General features: G+C 47.5%; 1 protein-coding gene across 1 annotated transcript in view; it reads right to left on the reverse strand.

Annotated features, from left to right (window-relative positions):
• Positions 1-18,728, reverse strand: part of Karybeta3 (karyopherin beta 3) — a 42,474-nt gene continuing 23,746 nt past the window's right edge. The window contains exons 8-20 of the mRNA XM_089542882.1: positions 17,614-17,720; positions 16,102-16,226; positions 14,971-15,453; positions 10,088-10,171; positions 9,312-9,444; positions 7,808-7,869; positions 7,402-7,731; positions 6,458-6,625; positions 5,250-5,372; positions 4,316-4,390; positions 3,243-3,616; positions 1,016-1,157; positions 1-267 (exon numbers count right to left, since the gene is read on the reverse strand). Of these exons, the coding sequence (XP_089399008.1) occupies positions 181-267; positions 1,016-1,157; positions 3,243-3,616; positions 4,316-4,390; positions 5,250-5,372; positions 6,458-6,625; positions 7,402-7,731; positions 7,808-7,869; positions 9,312-9,444; positions 10,088-10,171; positions 14,971-15,453; positions 16,102-16,226; positions 17,614-17,720 (2,293 nt within the window). The 3' untranslated portion in view covers positions 1-180. The remainder of the gene's footprint in view (positions 268-1,015; positions 1,158-3,242; positions 3,617-4,315; positions 4,391-5,249; positions 5,373-6,457; positions 6,626-7,401; positions 7,732-7,807; positions 7,870-9,311; positions 9,445-10,087; positions 10,172-14,970; positions 15,454-16,101; positions 16,227-17,613; positions 17,721-18,728) is intronic.

The following is an 18,728-nucleotide window of genomic DNA, read 5'->3' on the forward strand; positions in this document are numbered from 1 at the left end:
TCTTGGTTTCATACTTTTTATTCTCGTCCACCATGCAGACAAGCACGGTGGGCCTCCTTGGTAACGGGCCTGCACTTATCACACAGGAAGTATTCCATGGGCAAATGTACAAAATCATCCTATTCACAAAGCACTCTGCCTACACAGGCACGGGCAGTCCAATAAATACGGGGCAGGGCATCAGCACCCACCCAGGGCCTTCTGGAGGGCCTCCTGCTGTGGCAAGCTCAGCTGCGACACACACATTGCAAACACCTCGGCATTGCCCTGGAGGGAGAAAACACAATGCACAATACTCGTGATACCAATGCAATTCTCCTCCTGACCAAAAACAAACAAAAGAAAAGCGACGCAGTGCTAAAAGCATGCAGGGCCTCGCAGATGTTTATAGGCTACAGAAGGCAGATAACTCACATATGTAATCTCCCCCTCCCTTATTCTGGCACCACAGAGGCATTTCCACTCGCACAAATCTGCACTCGACATATTCAGACAGGAGACGAGACAATACAGCTGATGAGCACACCTGCCCCTCGCCACCATAACTCGATGAATACGTCAACCACATGACAGCGTGCCTGCCCACCTTACACACTGCTTTCACTCTGCCACTACGGAACCTTATTGTAACAAGATGTGCCGAGCAAAGTCGTCGTAATTAAGAAAACTGTTCCTTCTTTGACTTCCTAACATAGAAAGTTGACAGTTGTGTTGGAAATGTGCCTTTTAAATAATGAATACTGACAACATACTATGTTATAAGAAAAACCTAATAACTGCAAGCAGGGACTATGGTCTGCCGCATATAGGAAGACAGGGTGCATATCGTCTCTATAGAAAAAGTTGTCACGGAGTATAAGAGGACAGGTACAGCAATATGGTGACCTCAACATCACAATGGGATTAATATTTTAGCTCTAAAAGCATGTCCCTAAGTGGCACATACAAAAGCAAAATGTCAGGCAGGTGCCAGAAAGACTGTCCAGGACGCTGCAAATGCTGTCTATGCACTTACCTTCAATGTGTTTAAGAGAGCCACCATACGTGTACCGACAGGTGAGCTGGGCTCCAATGCCTCTCTAGCAAATGCTTCTGCCATCACCATCACAACCCGGGGCAGGTTGGCATTGTCGGCACCCAACAAAGCCGGGTGGTTCCTGCAGTTAGACAAACAGGCTTTGCTTTTGAAAACAGCCAATTCCAGGATGCCCCGCCCCTCGAAGGTGGGCGTCGACCTAGTGTCATGACACTGTAGTACTAAACTGATTTGCACCTGCTGGCAGCCATGGCCACAACGCTCGGCAAGATCACCTTGGTCATCATCTCCAACTATCTGAACAGTGATGAAAAGCAGTCCCTGCCCTTGTCTACTACATGGGCGCCTAGTCACTTTACAGCCTGCTGGCTGTGAACTTGCTTGCAGCAGTGTGTGCTACAAGTGTGTTGTCCCTGCACATTCTTGACCCAACCAAGCAGGTTTGGAAGCTGCTGCCTCACTCTGGTGTGAGCAAGATGTGAGATGCACGCACCGGTGTTGTCCGCAACATCTCGGAATATGTATGAATTAAAGCCCGACCCACATGGAGCGGTTTTCTCGCGGAAAAACTGCATACGGCCGCCCGGCGGCGGCCGCTTGGCCGCCGACCAAGCAGTGCTAGATACGTCCGCCCGGCGGTCAGCCGCTCACCGGAAGCGGCGAATGCGAGCTGTCAGCGCGGACCAATGAGGGCGCTCTCTTCCCGCATCTAGCTTCCGCCCGCGCGCGGCGACAAACATGGCGGCGCCTTTCGAAGCCGGACCCCTCGCTTTGGACTGAATTCTCGTTGTTGCTGCCTTTTTCACTGCGTTCACTGGCCGTAAATGGAGCACCGGTCTTTCGCTTCGTCTCGCCTTGCCTATAATAAAACTTATAAGTGATAAATTTGCCTTATTTTTTTATTTAGAGTGACGATTCTCCCACTTCTAGGCTTAAGAGGAGAGCCGGTTTGTTTACAATAATGGTTCCTGTCCCGAGAACCAGATGGCGCTACTATAGGCCGAGTCTATTTTTGCGTCTCTGCTAGCAGCAGCTGCCGGTGGCTCGGCGCGCAGGGTGAAACCGAGTGGGGGTGGAGTGGAGAGGGGAGATAGCATACGCTGAACTAAAAAGTGAGAATGCGCCCTCCAATAAACAATGGCTTTAGAGTAAGCTTACAAATCTTTTTTTTGTTTGTTTTTGTCGGCAGCGGTTTGGCGGCAGCCGCCCGTTTTCCGCCTCTTGTGGTGCGGCACAGCGGCGGTGCGTCCGCGTTCCGCCGCGCCGCTCAAAATCCGCAGCGCAAGTTCGCTCCATGTGGGTCGCCCTTAAGTAACAAGCCTCCTGAGTAGAGAAATAGATTGTCCCTCTGCCGCTTTTTTTGCCACCATTCATTCTCTTGGCAAAATGTGAAAGGTTATAAACAAGGGGTGAGCGAATATTCTAAATTGCAAATAGTACTTGCAATTTAATTTGATTTGCACTGCACTTTGCCATTCAAATATCTGAACCTCCTCAAACATTCAGAAATTAAACTTCATGTTCCTTGCTGTTATGCCTAAATATCGCGGCCTTCTAAACAGCAGCATCTTGTGGTGGTCACCTTGGTTAATTTGTTCTTTTCTCATAGAAACAAATACCAGCACACACACAAAACCAATGCAATGCTAGACCTTGCATAAAACCAATGCGCTGTCGGCCGCCTCCAAAATAAAGTATATTCCTGTACTACAACCTTAATTCTCTTTTCCTTATTTATACCTGGCAGACCTTGCAGCAGGTTTAGTAAGTTATGCTGACGATGAGCAAAAACAAAATTTGTTTGCAACGTTTCTTTTTATCACTCCATCATCTATGTTTCATAAAGAGGCATCGATTTTTAGGTTAAACTACCTGTACAGATACCTGTAAATGCTATTAGCAAGTATTTGATATGCAACCAATTTTATTATTCGTACTCGCTTTGCAATCAAAAACTCTGATATAGCACACTCACAATGAGACAATTCCCATTACACTCGGCATTTACCCAATCGTCATGCATCTACCAAATTAAGTTTTGTATGTCATATCCGTTGCACTGCTGCTTTGCGGTGACCACTGACACATTAAATGCCAGTTATGGGTGCTACAAGTAACGCCAGAAGAACCATCAAATGAAACGCGTGTCCTCAGACTAAGTTGCAGCACTCTTTCGATGCGCCACAGCTGAAGAGGGCATACGTACACTTCCAGGAGCGAACAGAGTAGTCCGTAGACATGTGGGTTTTCCTCATCATCCTCCCAGACAGGCAACCATGAAAACCAGAGTGGGATCAGCTCGTCTGCATTCACTGCCTGAACACGCCACAGCAGCACTTTGCTGACAGCTGAGATGGCATTTTCGGTGGCAAAGACTCGTTCGGGGGCTCTGGAGTCGGGGGCCTCAATCATGGCCACCAGTGTAGGCACAGCCTGAGTGCATGCTGCAGCAAAGCCATCGCCTCCAAACTGGGCCAGCACGCCAACACCATAGCTGGCCGCTTGCCGAACCTCGGGGCTAGAGCTTGCCAGCAGCGCTAGCAGCCTCTCCAGGAAGTAGCCCCGGTAGCGTTCGCATGCCTGCAACAGCATCATAGTAAAGTCTGATAACTGCCCGTCCCCAACAGCAGCAATGTCGTACACTGCCAATAAGCAGAATGTTTGGCTCTGCATAACAAGGAGAAGAGCAAACGGAAGCATGATTTGCCGTCTGTGCTGCAGCTTTATGCAAATTAATAAAAATGAGAGCAGTCACAGGTCAAAACTTTGGAATGTCCCATTTTCTAGGAATACGTCACTCTCTGATATTGTTACACAGCACAGAATGCTAGAATTGCATAACATCCAGGGCACAGAGCACGTTCCACCGAGGGCACCCAGGGCAGACAGCACACAAAAAGCCAAGACACTTTTGTCCACGTCGTTACTGTTCACATTATCTGTTGCATGATCTCCCGGCCACAAAAGCAGTCTCGGTACCAATTAGGAAGTTTCAGTGCACGGCGAGTTGTAAGACTTCAGACGCAATACACGGATGGTCGCAGTGATGACCAGAGACAAACACAGTATGAACCAGCGTAACGGGAGCGAAAGCAGTACTCCACTGACTGTGTAGAGTTACATGCAACATTAGCATGTTTCTAGCATACACTGGCACACTTGTCAGCCACAAAAAAATAAACAAGGAAAGGTAAAAACACAGCTGCTAGGACCTGGCTCAACCAGTGTAAATAAAGATGCTTATACTTGGCAAATAGAAAAAAAAAAAGTGCAACTTACCGGCCCTCCATACTCAATGACGTCATCAAACACGCAAAGGCCCCACTGATGGTCTGACCAAGGTCGATCTGGGCCCTGAAGAGAAAGCAAAGCATCCACAATAAATAAGTGATTAGTGCTATTGAAACAAAACTTCCTGAAAAGCAAGCAGATCGCAATCAATGCTTAATGTGACAATCACCCAAGACTCGTAAGGTGTCCGCCTCCTAGGCTAAGTGCTTTGCATGACACACCTGAGCTGTTTTTGCACAGCACAGCAGAATAGTGGGGTAGCATCAAAAATCTAATAACAGCCCATCACATACTTTCTTGTGCACATGCATAGGGATGATCGCAGCAGTGCCTTTTCCATATATGTCACACCATCAACTGCAACAATGAACATATATACAAATTACTCTGGCTAGTACTAACAGGCCTTACTTGAAACTTCACTGGAGGCACGCTTCCTAACATATTTAGGAAAGCAGCAATGTACCAAGCCAATAAAAAGGTACAGGGCACATGCCACATATTACAATCCCTCATTTCCAAGTTTAGCAGATGAGTCCCAGGTTGCTTCTTTTCTGATCACACTTTGATTTGACTTCAAAGTCGTAAAGCAACCAGGGTATGAGGGACGCCGTAGTGAAGGGTTCCGAATCTCCTGGGGTTCGTTAACATGCACTGACATCGCACAGTACATGGGCCTCTTGACCGCCATGGATGGGATCAAACCCGCGTCTTCTGGGTCAGCAGCCGAGCACCATAACCACTGCGCCACCACGGCGGTTGATCACAATTCCTCAGCGAAAAGCTACTGCTAGAGGAACCCTGCTATCGACTCATTTCCTTTCTAGTGAAACAAAAGCAAGGGTGGCCGAAGCGTTCAAAGCAAGATAAACACAGAAGGGCAGCAACTTCCTGAACGAGGCAAGGAAAATGAGAAGCTCACCAACAATCGCGTGAAGTGAGGCAGCAGCTTGTCAAAGAAGGGGAAAAACTCTTCCTTGTAGCAAGACAGCAATGGTCGCATAATGTCAGCCACTTTGCTCAGCAAAAAGACGTCCTCATCATCCTGCACACATCAATGGCACAGGCTCACTTCAATGCGATTCACTCTGTTGGCCTCAATGAACAAGTGCCAGTGGTCTCACACAAACATCAAACCTACACATCTCAAGGAAGAACAGAGCATTCTGATGACCAGTACTTCCAGTATAAAGTAAAACCTCGATAAAACTCAATTACTTCAAAATCCCAGATAATTAAAAAAATTTCTGCGATCTCATAATTTCTAACATAAATTCGATCGGATAAATCAAAGCGCTGGCTTGTACCAGCCTGGTTAATTCTAAGATCCTGTGCGGTACGTGGAAATGTCCAATCCCCATTTCACCGCAAACAGGTTAAGCGATGGCCCCTTGGAGCCACAAGGGGGCACCGCAGAGCAATGTGATGCTTGAAGTGCCCCGCTGGTAACAACCCGCCAAACCATGGAAAAAAGTGCGGCCCTTACACAAGTATTTGGATTTTATTTTTATTTTTTTGCCAGCAAGGGCCGCGAGTTGGGGAGTTGACTTTTTGAGCAGCAACATATGGTAATCCCACAGTTCATCCAATAAAGACTGGACATTCCCTCAACTAAATTATCTGACCAGGTCCCATTCTAAAAAAAAATGTTTTTGGTTAATTCGGATATTTTTCGCAGTTAGAGAGCTTTCTTTTCCATCATCTTTTCTAAAATGAGTGCCAAACAACCTCCTAATTTCAGTTGTGCTGAGCACCATTCTTATATCACGGCAATTAGTGATTCCTCAGAAAGATTAACTGTCTCAGAACAAATACACGTCCATGACTGTGCTAATGCTTCCCCTTTTGATAATAGCCTGTCACCAAGGAAACATTATTCCTGCTTTTCTGCTGACAATACAGCATCTTTGTTTGCGGCGTAAACTCCATTATTTGGGCCACTTCAAATTCCTATTTCCAATCAGACTGCTGATTTTGTTATGCTTCCAATTTTACCTAGGTCTATAACTTCACGGGAACCGACAGTGATACAGTCTCATCAATATGCCTCTTACAAGCCAACCAACCTGTTTACTTAGACTATGTAAAGAAAGTGATGTTCAAGAAAAGGAACAAGAGTAGAGCCCAGACCTCATCAAGAAGTTCCTCCTCAACAAGATCGTCGTAGTCTTCGTCCCTGCGCTTGAGCTGGCGTTCGTCAGCGCGTTCAAAGTGCTCCCGCAGGTATTTGTCCAACACCCCGATCAGGGTGCTCATCTGCTCTTCTGAGAGGCACTTTGTGCCCAGCACCGTCAGGCACTGCAACAAAACAAACAAGGCGGACAACGTCAGCAGAGAACAAGAAGGGGCAGTGGGAGAGAATTCATCACACACAAGCGGTACAGCTGCAACGATTCCTATACAAGACACTGAAGTGCAAGCTTGCATTTTCCTGGACTTGAAAGTTATGCTATCTTCCATTAATAATAAAAAAAATACTTAAAAGACCATAGGCACCTAAATTTATTTGCATGTTTTCTTTCAAACTATCTTTTAAACGTTTGAAAATGTGGCTCAACACGGTGGTATTAATCTACGACTGCTAAATAATTTATAATTGAATATCTTTTCAATGCTGTTTCGGCTCCATCACTCAAATTATAGCAGTGACGTGTTGGAAGTGATCGCTGATAAGCAGTTTTTAGGGTTGTGCGAATATTCTAATGTTTCCAATATTGAAGCAAATGATTGGGTATTCGATTCGGGCTTCAAACAAATAGCAATAGTCGAAAACCTCCAATATTGTTGAAGTATTTCGAACTTTAGGAACTGCACCGAATGTCGCCTTGTGTTGCATATGGCAGAGCGGCTGCGTCCACAAACTCGGCCTTTGACTGCTGCACGGTTCGGCACGCCGCCAAGGAGCGCGCGTGATATAAACCAGCCCCGCAAGTTTCAATGAACTTGAGCAAATGGTTTAAAAGTTCACTCTTCAGGGCAACGTCCCCCCTTAAAGGGTGCCCTGTGATGGCAAATAAATTGTTTTGTTCTTGTAACTCATTACAATCAACCTCTCCCCCAAGAAGAGTGGGTACCTGTGAGAAGCTGGCCATGTGCTCAGACAGCACCTCCTTCTCTGGCTCCCCGTCGATGGCACTAAGCAGCTCGGGGCAAATGTACTGCCACATATCGGCCATGTACGAGTCACCTCGGATGCGTGCACACTCCAACAGGCAGGGCAAGCACTCGGCTGCCGCTGACCGCACGGCATCGTGGAAGTAGAACTTGAGCATGGGCACCATCAGCTTGACCACTTCCTCGGCATACGCAGCAAAGCCTTCCTTCAGCTCTCGCGCATAGCACACCAGCATCTGGCAGGCTGTTGCCTTCTCTTCTAGGCCCACCGTTCGGATGCCAAAGTTTTGCTGCAACGACACAAGAGGCAGTGCTCACCGGAGAGTTCACCCCGCCTAATCGCATCAAAAGTGCACCTTCTCTCACCTGGTCTCCAAAGCTGACAAACTGCCAGTCCTCATCCCCCTCGACAACTTTCATGTCGTCACCTAAGTTAAAAATGAAAGCATTCACATCACGAGCACCAGAAATACTGAAATTGCACTGTGAACACGTGTCGAAAGCAGGAGAGTTCACTGTGCACGACAGGAGGAAGGAAAGAAAAAAGGAGCACCCAGTTTTAGAAGACAAGGTTTAAAATGTGAAAACAAGCCACACACTCAAGACCATATGCGATTTCAATTTCATTGCTTTGCAAACAGCTCAGAACTCGGAAGCTATAGGCAAGTGTGAGAGGCTAGTGCAGTCTTGGTAAAAGGCTGGTGCATCAACAATGCAACATGGGATCAATACTGTATTTAGGCGATTGCAAGCCGACCCCCCCCCCCCCCCCCCCTTTGTTTATTTTAACAAAGTTTTTGCTGAACTGACTACTAGTCCTCACTAGTGCTGCTGCCGTCGCAGCTGCTGCGGAGCCACAGTGCGTAAAACGACATCGCATCGAACAGCCGCACACAGTTTTCAGGGATTCTCACTTTAAACGTCTGTTTGGAAAGCTTCATCTCCAGCCGGAAACGTTCCCGACTTAGGCCCGCGAAAACCTCGGCGCTTGGAGTCGCTTACGAAAATTTAGGCACGCCGCAGTCGCAACTGCCGCAATTCTCGGCCACATCGAATTTCCGACCTGCCGCAAGCTTGCCGTGTTCGAGAGCAAACTCCCAGCCGTGTAGCTAGCTATTAAGGTGCTTGCCCATCGAGCTAAAACAGCAACGTTCGGCGGCAGAGCCACAACCACGACGAACTAATGCGCTACCGCAGATCCCGGCACTTGAGAGCTACAAAAAAAAAAAAAAAAAAACTGGAGCTGGTGATGCTGATGGCGATATAGATAGCGAAAGCTCGCAGTAGAGAAAAACGATGATGATGATGATAATGAGCTTGGCCTTGGGCGCCCTCCGTGGGCGGCGTCTGGAAGTTCCTGTGCGCGTGTGTGGCCTCCGCGATTAAGTGCTCGTTGCGCGCAGCCGGAGCTGATCGCTGAGGCCTCGGCGCGTGCATTTCGAAGGCTATTCCCGCGAAAGTCGTGGAAAGTTTCGGTGCGGCCCTTACAAGGATATTTTTTTTTTTTAATATTTTCTTCGGGAAAACGGGGTGCGGCCAGTACACGAGTGCGTTTATGCGGTATTTTCAATTTTGCGAGTCGAAAAATTTCCGGAAATTTTACCCTGCATAATAGGCGCACCCCGAACTTTGAGCCGGATTTTCTGGAAAAAAAGTGCGCCTATTATGCGAGTAAATACGGTATATCTGGTTTCACTTCCACCTATTCCTTGTTGTTCACATTCACTTCAAGACGACAATTTTATGTTCACATATCTTTACAAACTGTGCAACGAATGGTGCTGAACTCCCATAACAGCTCCTATTCTGTCCCCTTGAACAAACCAGGCTAAGCAAAACCCAGAAGTCCCATGAACATTCGACCACTTACTGTCCATGAGAGCGATCTCCGGTTTGAGTGCAGCTGCCTTGAGCACAGGGCCCATCACATACGGGAGATACGGCTCAAACTGCTTGCCCAAGATCTTGCAGATCCTTGCCCACGCAGAGATCATATATGACAACTGCAGTTGTGGGGAAAATAGGCGGGGTACTGATTTAGAAACCATGCAACCACATCTCACACCAAATGATATTCTCAGCTCAGTAATTATATGCTAACAAAGCATATTTTGTAATATCCACATTCGTTAGATCAAGGTCTGACTGTAAAACTGCCACTTCTACTTGACAGCTGAAAGGGTTTGAAGAAGCCCCCGACAAAAAGCTTGATGCAAAAGCAGTAGGCAGGCACTTAGCACACAGTGGTTAGAAACATTCCTCCCCTCTTCCCCGTGTTTAATAACACCCAGACAAGTTACACACTACCTTGAACCCGTACACTGCGATGTGTCATGTACTGTACATCCAGCGTGCTTCAGACATAGCTGTTGACCAAAGTGACATACCACCTAGCCCACCAGTTTTTTCATCTTCAAGTTAATCGCTGATACAAAACCGCACTACTCCTGACCATGTGTCAGAAGAAGAAAAGAAAACGTCAAAGCCCATCAGGCCTAACATGCAGAGAGTGCATCCTACACAAGTTACACCATGCGTTAAGTTGCAGCTCTTCCTAGCCCATTTTCCCATACTGCAACACAAAAGAAGAGCCATTCAAGCAGAGTGTGGACGCTTCAAAAATGCTCCAGCAGCAAGGCCACTAACCTGGGGATTGTCCTCGCTGATTTCAATGTCACCCGTCTGGGTCTTCAGCAGCATGTCCATCACATCGCTCGCATCTGCCATAAACTGCACACAGCAGAATAATACAAATAAGACCCTTTCACACAAAAAAAGGGAGAGAGAAATGGAAAGAGCACAGCCCAGCAGCAGCTGTGCACCAACGTAGACAGAGCAACGAAACCTATGTTGGCAGGCTTATGAGACGCACCAGTCCCAGCAAGGAGGACGCACGCCACTCTAGCTGCCTCACTGTGTGTAATCTAGCAGAGGCTGTTCTGGCAAGGTTCAGGCACAGGCCTGCCTCGGTCATAGGTTAGCGCCCCTGCCACCTTTGCCCCATTAATTCCAAGCGTGTCTCAATGCATAGGGCAGCAGGAACTGCACTCAGTATCTAACACACTGCTCGAGTGCACTTCGTGGCTCCCTTTTATAAACTACACCAACTATAAAAAGGCAATGCGCATTCTTAAAGGGAAGCTGCTGGCTAAACGTGATTCAGTAAACTAAAATCTCGTTAATTCGAACCCCACGGGGATGCCAACGAGTTCTGAATTAACCGAAGTTCGAACTAATGAAAGTGAACAGAATATGCGGTACACTGCATTTGGGAAGCAGCCTGGTAGTGACATTACCCAGTTTTACTGTTCTAATTCTGCTAACACCTGCATTTTTTCCCGGAAGGCGACGGCCAACACCTTCTGTTCCAAAAACCCGACGGTAACCACTGTAAAAACTGCAACATATACAATACACATATGCAGTTGCATGCACTAGCTTGGCTGATATGTGCGAGCTGTGCTTACAAGGAAAAGCTGGTCTTAGAAAAAAAAAAATTCTATTAATAAAGTCACATTTGTGAAAACATCAGGGAATATTACTCGCTTAATGATCGCACCCCCAAATTTTGTTGGCAAAATTCAGTTTTTTTTATTCCCGCGTAATGATCACACCCCGAACTTGCCGCGGCAATTTGTCGACGATGATCGTACTTGCTATCTGTCTGACAGATGGCACGTGCAGATTGCCATCTTGCTCTGTCAGCATAGCAGCGGCAGCCGCCTGTTGGTTGACCTGCGGTCACACGGGCAGTCTAAATGCGGTTATGCTTAACCGCGGATACCAAACTTCACTGCGGTTATCTCGAATCACGCTTCGCCGTTGTCGCAAGTCTCGCCACCGTTCTGGGTTGCAGTGCAACGAACGAAATGACGCGGTGATCCGGCTAAACTTTACTGTTCTCGTAAATAATAAGCCCTAGGATACGGGAACGTCAAAAATGAATCTCCTTGCGAATCACGGGCCTGTACCGAGTTGCTGGTAGGAGTAATAATTGCGATACAAGTTAGTTTTACGTTCGCAGCCGCATAGCAGTTGCCGCCGTTGCAGCGCGAGTGACCCGATCTGCTTCGCCAGCTCAGCTGAGAAGTCGTTGCTGAAATCGATCTTATATATTTCTTTTAATATGAAACAATGAGGTTGTCAGTAAGGCAGCGCCATAAGTAGAACATTCATTATAGCGTTGGTCAATTCAAAAGCGCCGTCCACTGTGGCTTCGATACGAAACAAGTTAGGCTTAGCAACGACTAGGGAGTACAGAGCGCCGCCGTCCGCCGCGCTCGCGGGCGGCATCATTGCGGTAAGCGCGCGCAATCCAGTGCTCCGAGCGTTGCGAACGTGCCACCTAAGTACATCAACGATGCGGCAGGGACCGGACATTTTTCGGTGTAACGGCGGTAAAATGCGTAACTTGCTTGAGCGCCGCGGGACGTTGCTGTTGTACGCTGTTGCCGTGCTTTCGGACGAGATCGAAGGCCGCATAAAAGCGCCGTCGCGCAGCACTCTACACACTGCCTATTTTGATGCGTTGATCTTTGAACGTGATTTAGTACGAAGAAAGTACGTTCTTGAAATGGGCCAGCTCTTCCGCTTTTCGCACTCTACCTTCTCGGTTAACGAAGTAAGCCAAGATCGCCGAGATCAATTCGCGATAACCGCGTCTAGCGGCGTAACCGTGGGTAGCGCGCCCGTGTGATAAGGGTTGTCTGCTTGCGACTTGTTTGCGTTTTCAGTGCTCAAAAATTTTTTGTAAAAAATTTACCCCGCATAATCATCACACCCCTAAATTTGTGTCAATTTTTGGAAAAAAAAAAAAAGTGCGATCATTATGCGAGTAAATACGGTATGCGAGTTTGTACGCTGATTACAAATATGCAATTTAATTTCATGTAAAAAAAGTCCTTGTGTACATCTATAATATGTTCGGTAACCATTTGCTAAGAGCTTTCAAAAAATTTTCCTGCAGGGAGCTTTCTGGAGCATGCCATTAAATTCTCTTCACATCAAACTATGCAAAAAGGTAAAATTATTTTCCTGCCTATCACAGAAGTTGAGTTACAGGGTTTTGGAGTTGCCACTTCACAAAAGGGAAGAAAAATTTGTATTCCTGTTTCTGACATCACCGTTCCACGTGCGCTAAACGCAAGTCATCAAAATGTTTGGTTTGGTTTATTGGGGTTTAACGTCCCAAAGCAACTCGGACTATGAGAGACGCCATAGTGAAGGGCTCCAGAAATTTTGACCACAAAATGCCGGCACAGGACAAACCATTATCGTAAGATGACATTAGTGAGCACTATAAGAGAATGGTGCCACTATTGTGATGTAGCAGCAGAGTTTGTATTGCGTGGGTTCTTACGGTAGCTAAAAGTGATGGGCAGCTGATGTCACGGGGAACACCAGCTAAAAGTGATGGGCACATACGTGGCAGCTGCAAAAATGCAGCAGCCACGTATGTAACAGCTGGGTTCTACTGTAATTGTATTTTTAAACCACCCAACTGATCGACTGCACTTATTCACATAAGACTTTTTCCTCCAAAAATAATCAAAATTCAGGTGATGCATTCATTACACAGGTAATCTATTTGACAAAAATTTATAGTTTGACAAACAAAACAATGAATATATTCATTATGCGAGTGTTCACCATGCAAGTAAATACAGTAATCCCTCGTTATAACGAAATCGCTTTACTCGATATATCGCTTTATTCGAAATTTCTTTCGGTCCCGGCCCAAACGCATGCATTTTAAGCCGCATTACTCGAAGCGCACAAAGAGCTTGACCCGCTTAGAGCGAAGTGGCAAGCGGAGGCATCGCCGCCGCCGTGCGTAGGAATCACTGCCGTGGCGGCGACCCTTTGCGCATGCAGTGCCAAATTAATACCGCCGACGAATTAGCCTCATACAGGCATAGAACAGGCCACAAAAGTACCAAACCCCACGATCGATGACCTGCCTAGTAACGTGCACCAAGAGAGTGCCGAGTGTCCCCTGCTCAGCGAGGCCGAATTCCATGGTGCAGCGCACCCGAACCGTTAATCTCGGTCGGAAGTGCACTCCTGGTGTTCCCCGTGACAGAATCCACACGAAAATAAAGTTCTCCTCGCGCTTTGCGATGCCAGAAAGCTGCGGTGTCTTGGATGCGGAAAAGTGACCAGTCATACTCGATTCGCGCCAATCAACAAGACAAACGGTCTAAATGCGTGGTAGGGTCACTGAATTTGGTTGTTACGGCGGGGACACATGTGCGAAAAGCGAGCGCGATTCACAGCGGCGTGAAGTTGCGAACGGCACCGCAGCGTCCGATCGCATCTCGCCGCCTGCGCCATGTCAACGACGGGCCGCCCGCGGCAAACGCAACGACGGAGCGGGAGCCAACGCGAGCGCGGAGAGCCGCAACGTCATGATGATGTAGGGCGCGCTCCTTTGAGCCGGGCCGATCTGCCCACGGCCGGTCTCGACGCGCTCGCTCGCCGAGACCGGCCGTGGCCTACCAGCCTTGATGCTGGCCGCCGGCGTTTGAAAACGCAATAGTATTGTTTGTTCAAGTTCATAGCAAGCCCTGGGGGTAGAGGTGTTGACTGCGATACAAGCAAATTTCATCCGCTTTGGTGCTGCTCATGTCTGATGCGGTTCGCCTGCCGTCTGCTAGCTAGCTCCGTTGCTGAAGGTGTCGCGGAAATCTAAAGTTTCTTTTATTATGGGGCCGGTTGACAGTAAAGGGGTGCCGGGTGTAGCGCCTTTATTTGAGTGCTGGCCAGTCCCAAAGCGCTAACAGCTGCGGCATCGATGCAAAACCGGCTAGGCTTAGCGGCGACTAGGGCAGTCAGGGAGCAGCGCGCAGTTTGTCACCCAGCATTCCTGCAGGCGGCGTCGTTGCCGAAAGCTCCACTCTTGCACAGGCATGCTGTCGCTGCTCGAATTTAGGAGGCGGACTTTATGGCAGCATGGCTGCTTTGTATTTTTTTGTGTGAACGGGAAGTAAGCCGAGCCTGCCGGCCTGTCGATCAGCCTTAATCCCGTCTGGATCACAAAAATGAGCTGAAGCTTGTTCTTGAAATAGATAATAAACTCTGGTATAAGAAATTTGAACTGTATCATCTTTGAGGATCGCTGACGAATACTGAGTTGCTGGGAGAAGTAACAAATGTGCTACGAGCAAACTTTGTAGCGAAAGCTACATTGGCCACGAACTTGCGATTTCGCGGTGGCAGTGATCCGAGGAGGCACAGAGACCGACCTTGAGCCGTTGCCTAGCAACCGCCGCAGCTGGCGGACGCCGCGCGGCGTCATCCGCCAGCTTCCTCGCAGTTGTGGCGCAATTAAATCTCGACTGTTTTAGCATTTTTTCGAGCGGTCGCTTACATCGAATTATCGTTTATAACGAATTTTTTCGCCGTCCCGCTGACTTCGTTATAACGAGGGATTACTGTATAACCTCAGGGTAACAGTGCAGGTTGCAGCATGGCTAAATATGAAGGGCACTTTTCTCCAACAACTGGGCATTGCCGGAATTCAAACCCACCTTCTCGCGTCCCACGGCGAGTCCAATAAGGCTGACGCATTCGATGGCCTTCCCTCGCAGCAGCTGCAGTTCAGGAGTGGAGGCATTCTGGATGATGTACTTCAGGCAGGGCATAAAGCGGTCGTAGTAGTCGACAAACTTCTCCTCGGCGCGGTCAGCCAGGGCAGCAAGGGTGACGACGATCTGCTCCAGCATCAGCTTCGTGCCCTTCTCAACCAGCTCACGCATCTTGCTGTTGAGCACCGCCTCGATCTTGTTCACCACCATCTCCAGGTAGGGTAGCAACACCGACTTGGGGCAGTCCTCAAAGAAGTTGACAAGCGCAGCGCCTGCATGTGCCTGCACCCGCGGATGGCTGTGATCTTCCAAGAGCCGGGATAGCCCCGGAATCACCCTGTCATGGAAGCGCTTCTCAAAGACCGGCGAGAAGTCTGTCGCCATCTGGCCCAATGCATTGCAGGCAGCGTACCGCACACGAGGATGCTGCACACACAAACACATACATCACCACGATGTCCATCGACCATATGAGAGATCAACACACTACACCTACTTCAAATCACAATGCACAATCATACTGCACAATGTTTAAAACCAACATACAGCATGCGCATTTTCAAAGCAACACAACTGCAGAAACTGCCCTCCTTTGGAACCGGCAGCGTTAGGAAATGAGAATGGGACCACATGTAGGGCAAACATTAAAAACGAAAATAAATAAGTAAACAAACAAGACTACAATGATGCAACGCAACCACTCTCCAATGATATCAGTATACAGAGTATGAAAACACAGTATCTTCAACAATGCCACATCAATCAACCTCGGCACCCTGGTAGATACACGGCCGAGTCCTGTCTTTTACATACGTGTATTCATTTACACGAGTGTACTTACATGTGTGTACACGTGACAGCTACACAAATTTCTTAACTATTAGAAATGACCAGATGACAATGAATTTGAGAACAGCACAACAAAGCAACATGAACAGTTGAACTCATTGGTTGCATTATCGATTCATCTTGTGACACAGCGTATTTTCGGCAACGCAGAAACTCCCGCAACAGTTTGGCATGCAGCTCCACTAAACACATGACAGGCAACTTTTGGCTGCGCCCAACACTCACAGGGTCCTCGAGATACTTCAGCACGGCATCCACCAGTTGTGGCAGCATGCCTTCCATCTGCTTGTGGCAGCCCTCACCAGCTGCCGACAAAGCCATCAGAGCCGCATGCCGCTGTCGCCAGTCCTCTGCAACAGCACCAGATGAACTCAAATTAAGCGACGCCGGAAAGCCACCTCCGGTATGTCAAATGCACTGGTGTAGCGACACGTCACTGACGATTTAGCATCCGCAGATTGAGTGGGCTCATGCTTCCAGACTCTGAATACGTTAATGATGCGAAACGCTCTGAAACTAATAGAGAGCTCTAGAATAGCACATGCATGCTTACATACTTTATGCACACTTGCATACTCTAAATACAAACATTCTGGGGGATGTTGTGCTGCCACATAGTTCAACGCACATAAACACGGACGCAAAGGGAACTCCAGTGACAGCGATGACATCTGGTTTTCAAAAAGTGAACTCTGTCTGTCTGTCTCCCTCTGTGTGTGTGTGTGTGTTTCTTGTTAGACGCAAAAGCTGCTGAATCGTCAAACAAACAAAAAAAAAAATCCAGCAAACTTATCCATCCAATTTGTTACAGGCAAGATAAGACAAAGTTAAAGCTCCGCATGCAGTTTGTAGCTCGCCGATATCCAAAAAACGCAGTAACACCGACAAGCTCATTACGAAGCGAGCAAAATATATCGGCAACAAGGCAATTGTCGTATCAAGCGGTGTGCAACTTCGCTGGCTCGATGATATGCACAGCAGATGTCACTGGACTGGCAGCGAAACTCTGAAAATGAAAACTACGCAGCGAGACTCTCTCTCGGCTTATCCACGGTAACCTGCCACAACCATCAACATGCCTATATTTGCGTGCACATCAGAAGGGCGTGGAAGACAATGTAATATGCAATTTAGGCCTTTGGATGAATACCTGGACGACTGCCTGTCAAGCACGTCTTATCTCGACATGACTCCCTTTGGGGACCCGTCCGAATTAACCGTTGTGAACCCCGCGGCGTAAAGTAAATGAGCTTCTGACGATACAGACTTGTATGGGCATTTGGCAGGACTCCAGCAACAGACCGAATTATCCAAATTACTGAGGGCTTAATTAATGATGAGGTTTTATTGTAGTGAATATAGAAAATATTTTTGCTGGTCTGAGTCACATTTACTACCTAGCGTTCTATGATGCTCAATATATAAAGTAGAAATTGCATGTGTTTGTTAAAAATAATAATAATGAGTTCGATACAGTCAATAATCCCTAACATCGGTGTTCATTACATCCGAGATTTGACTGTAGCAGTTCTCCACAAGTGATGCACAAGAAAGGCAGCCTTCATGTCAGAGGTCTATGAGACGCACCAGTCCCACCAAGAAGAACGCACGTCACTCTGACCTCATTTCCGTTTGCTCTTGCAGCAGGCATCCTGGCTAGGGTTGAACACAGGCTCACCCCGCCATTTTTCAGTGCCACCTGCCCCACCATAGCTCCAGTGCTCAATGTCCCCTCACCAGAATGGAGCATCTGCGAGACGCACTCCGTGACCAGTGGCAGCACAGTCCTTCCACCAAGGCTGCAGGCCAACCGATCCAGAGATGACTCCCCAACCACAGGATCACTGCACATGACACGTGATTAGCATTAGAATGTACCTGCCTAAGTACTTCATATCCGAATCCTGACACAGAATACATTAGGTCGTTATGGTGTTTGTGACTTCTCATTTACAAACCACAAAAATGCCATTTTTACAGATTTGGTTTCCACAAAAAAGAGGGTCGGTAAGTGTGGCCTCAATTCATATCAATTGTGAAATTCTGGTGGCCAACAGGGCAGTCATCAATGCAAAATTTTGAAGGGCAAATATGTTACCACAAGTCAACAAATAAACAAAAACATTAAGGGTGCGCAAATAGTGCCTTCTGGTTCGAAGTGAATAGTAATTTTCTTTGAAGAATTCGAAGTGAGAACAGAGTGTTCCCCAGTGCAACGACAGTCACAAATACCGAGAGAGGGAACGAACTGGAAGGAGATGAAGGGAGCTCCTCAGGTTGCACCCGCGTCTCCTGTCCAGCAATTTGCCGCAAACCACGTGCGGTCTTAGTAGCCTGTAGGCCCCCCTGATGGCAACAAACAGTATACCATTAACTACAGCAGCAAGAATGGGAAACAGATACCTAAAACTACTGAAACCACTTCATCCCATAAATAAAAGACTGCACCTTTCATGGCACCAAAGGGCCGGCATACAACAACAAATCATTCGGGTCTATGTTGGTCCGAAAAATCGAACTTCTGGACTCCACAGGGTCTGAAATATTGGACGTGAATATGTACATGTTCCTATGAAGCGCCAGATGGTTCCTCAGTGAAGCCCGAAACACTGTCCAAGTCCGAATTATTGCGGTCCGAGAAATAGGTCAGCTAATGTACAGTAAAAATTCTGCGCATGGTCCTCACTAAAATTGGATTGAATTAGGCATGTGCAAATATTCAATCATATCGAATGTTCGGTCGAATAATAGTGTTCTATATTCGATTCGATCCAAATGTTTGGTACTCAAAATCTCGAAGTAATCGTCTTGAGCGAATAACGTTTCAGAACTCTTGTTGCCTGTGGTTTCAG

The sequence above is a fragment of the Amblyomma mixtum genome, chromosome 5 (genome assembly GCF_055824585.1).
Source record: "Amblyomma mixtum isolate Tamu chromosome 5, ASM5582458v1, whole genome shotgun sequence".
In the NCBI taxonomy this organism is placed as follows: Eukaryota; Metazoa; Arthropoda; class Arachnida; order Ixodida; family Ixodidae; genus Amblyomma; species Amblyomma mixtum.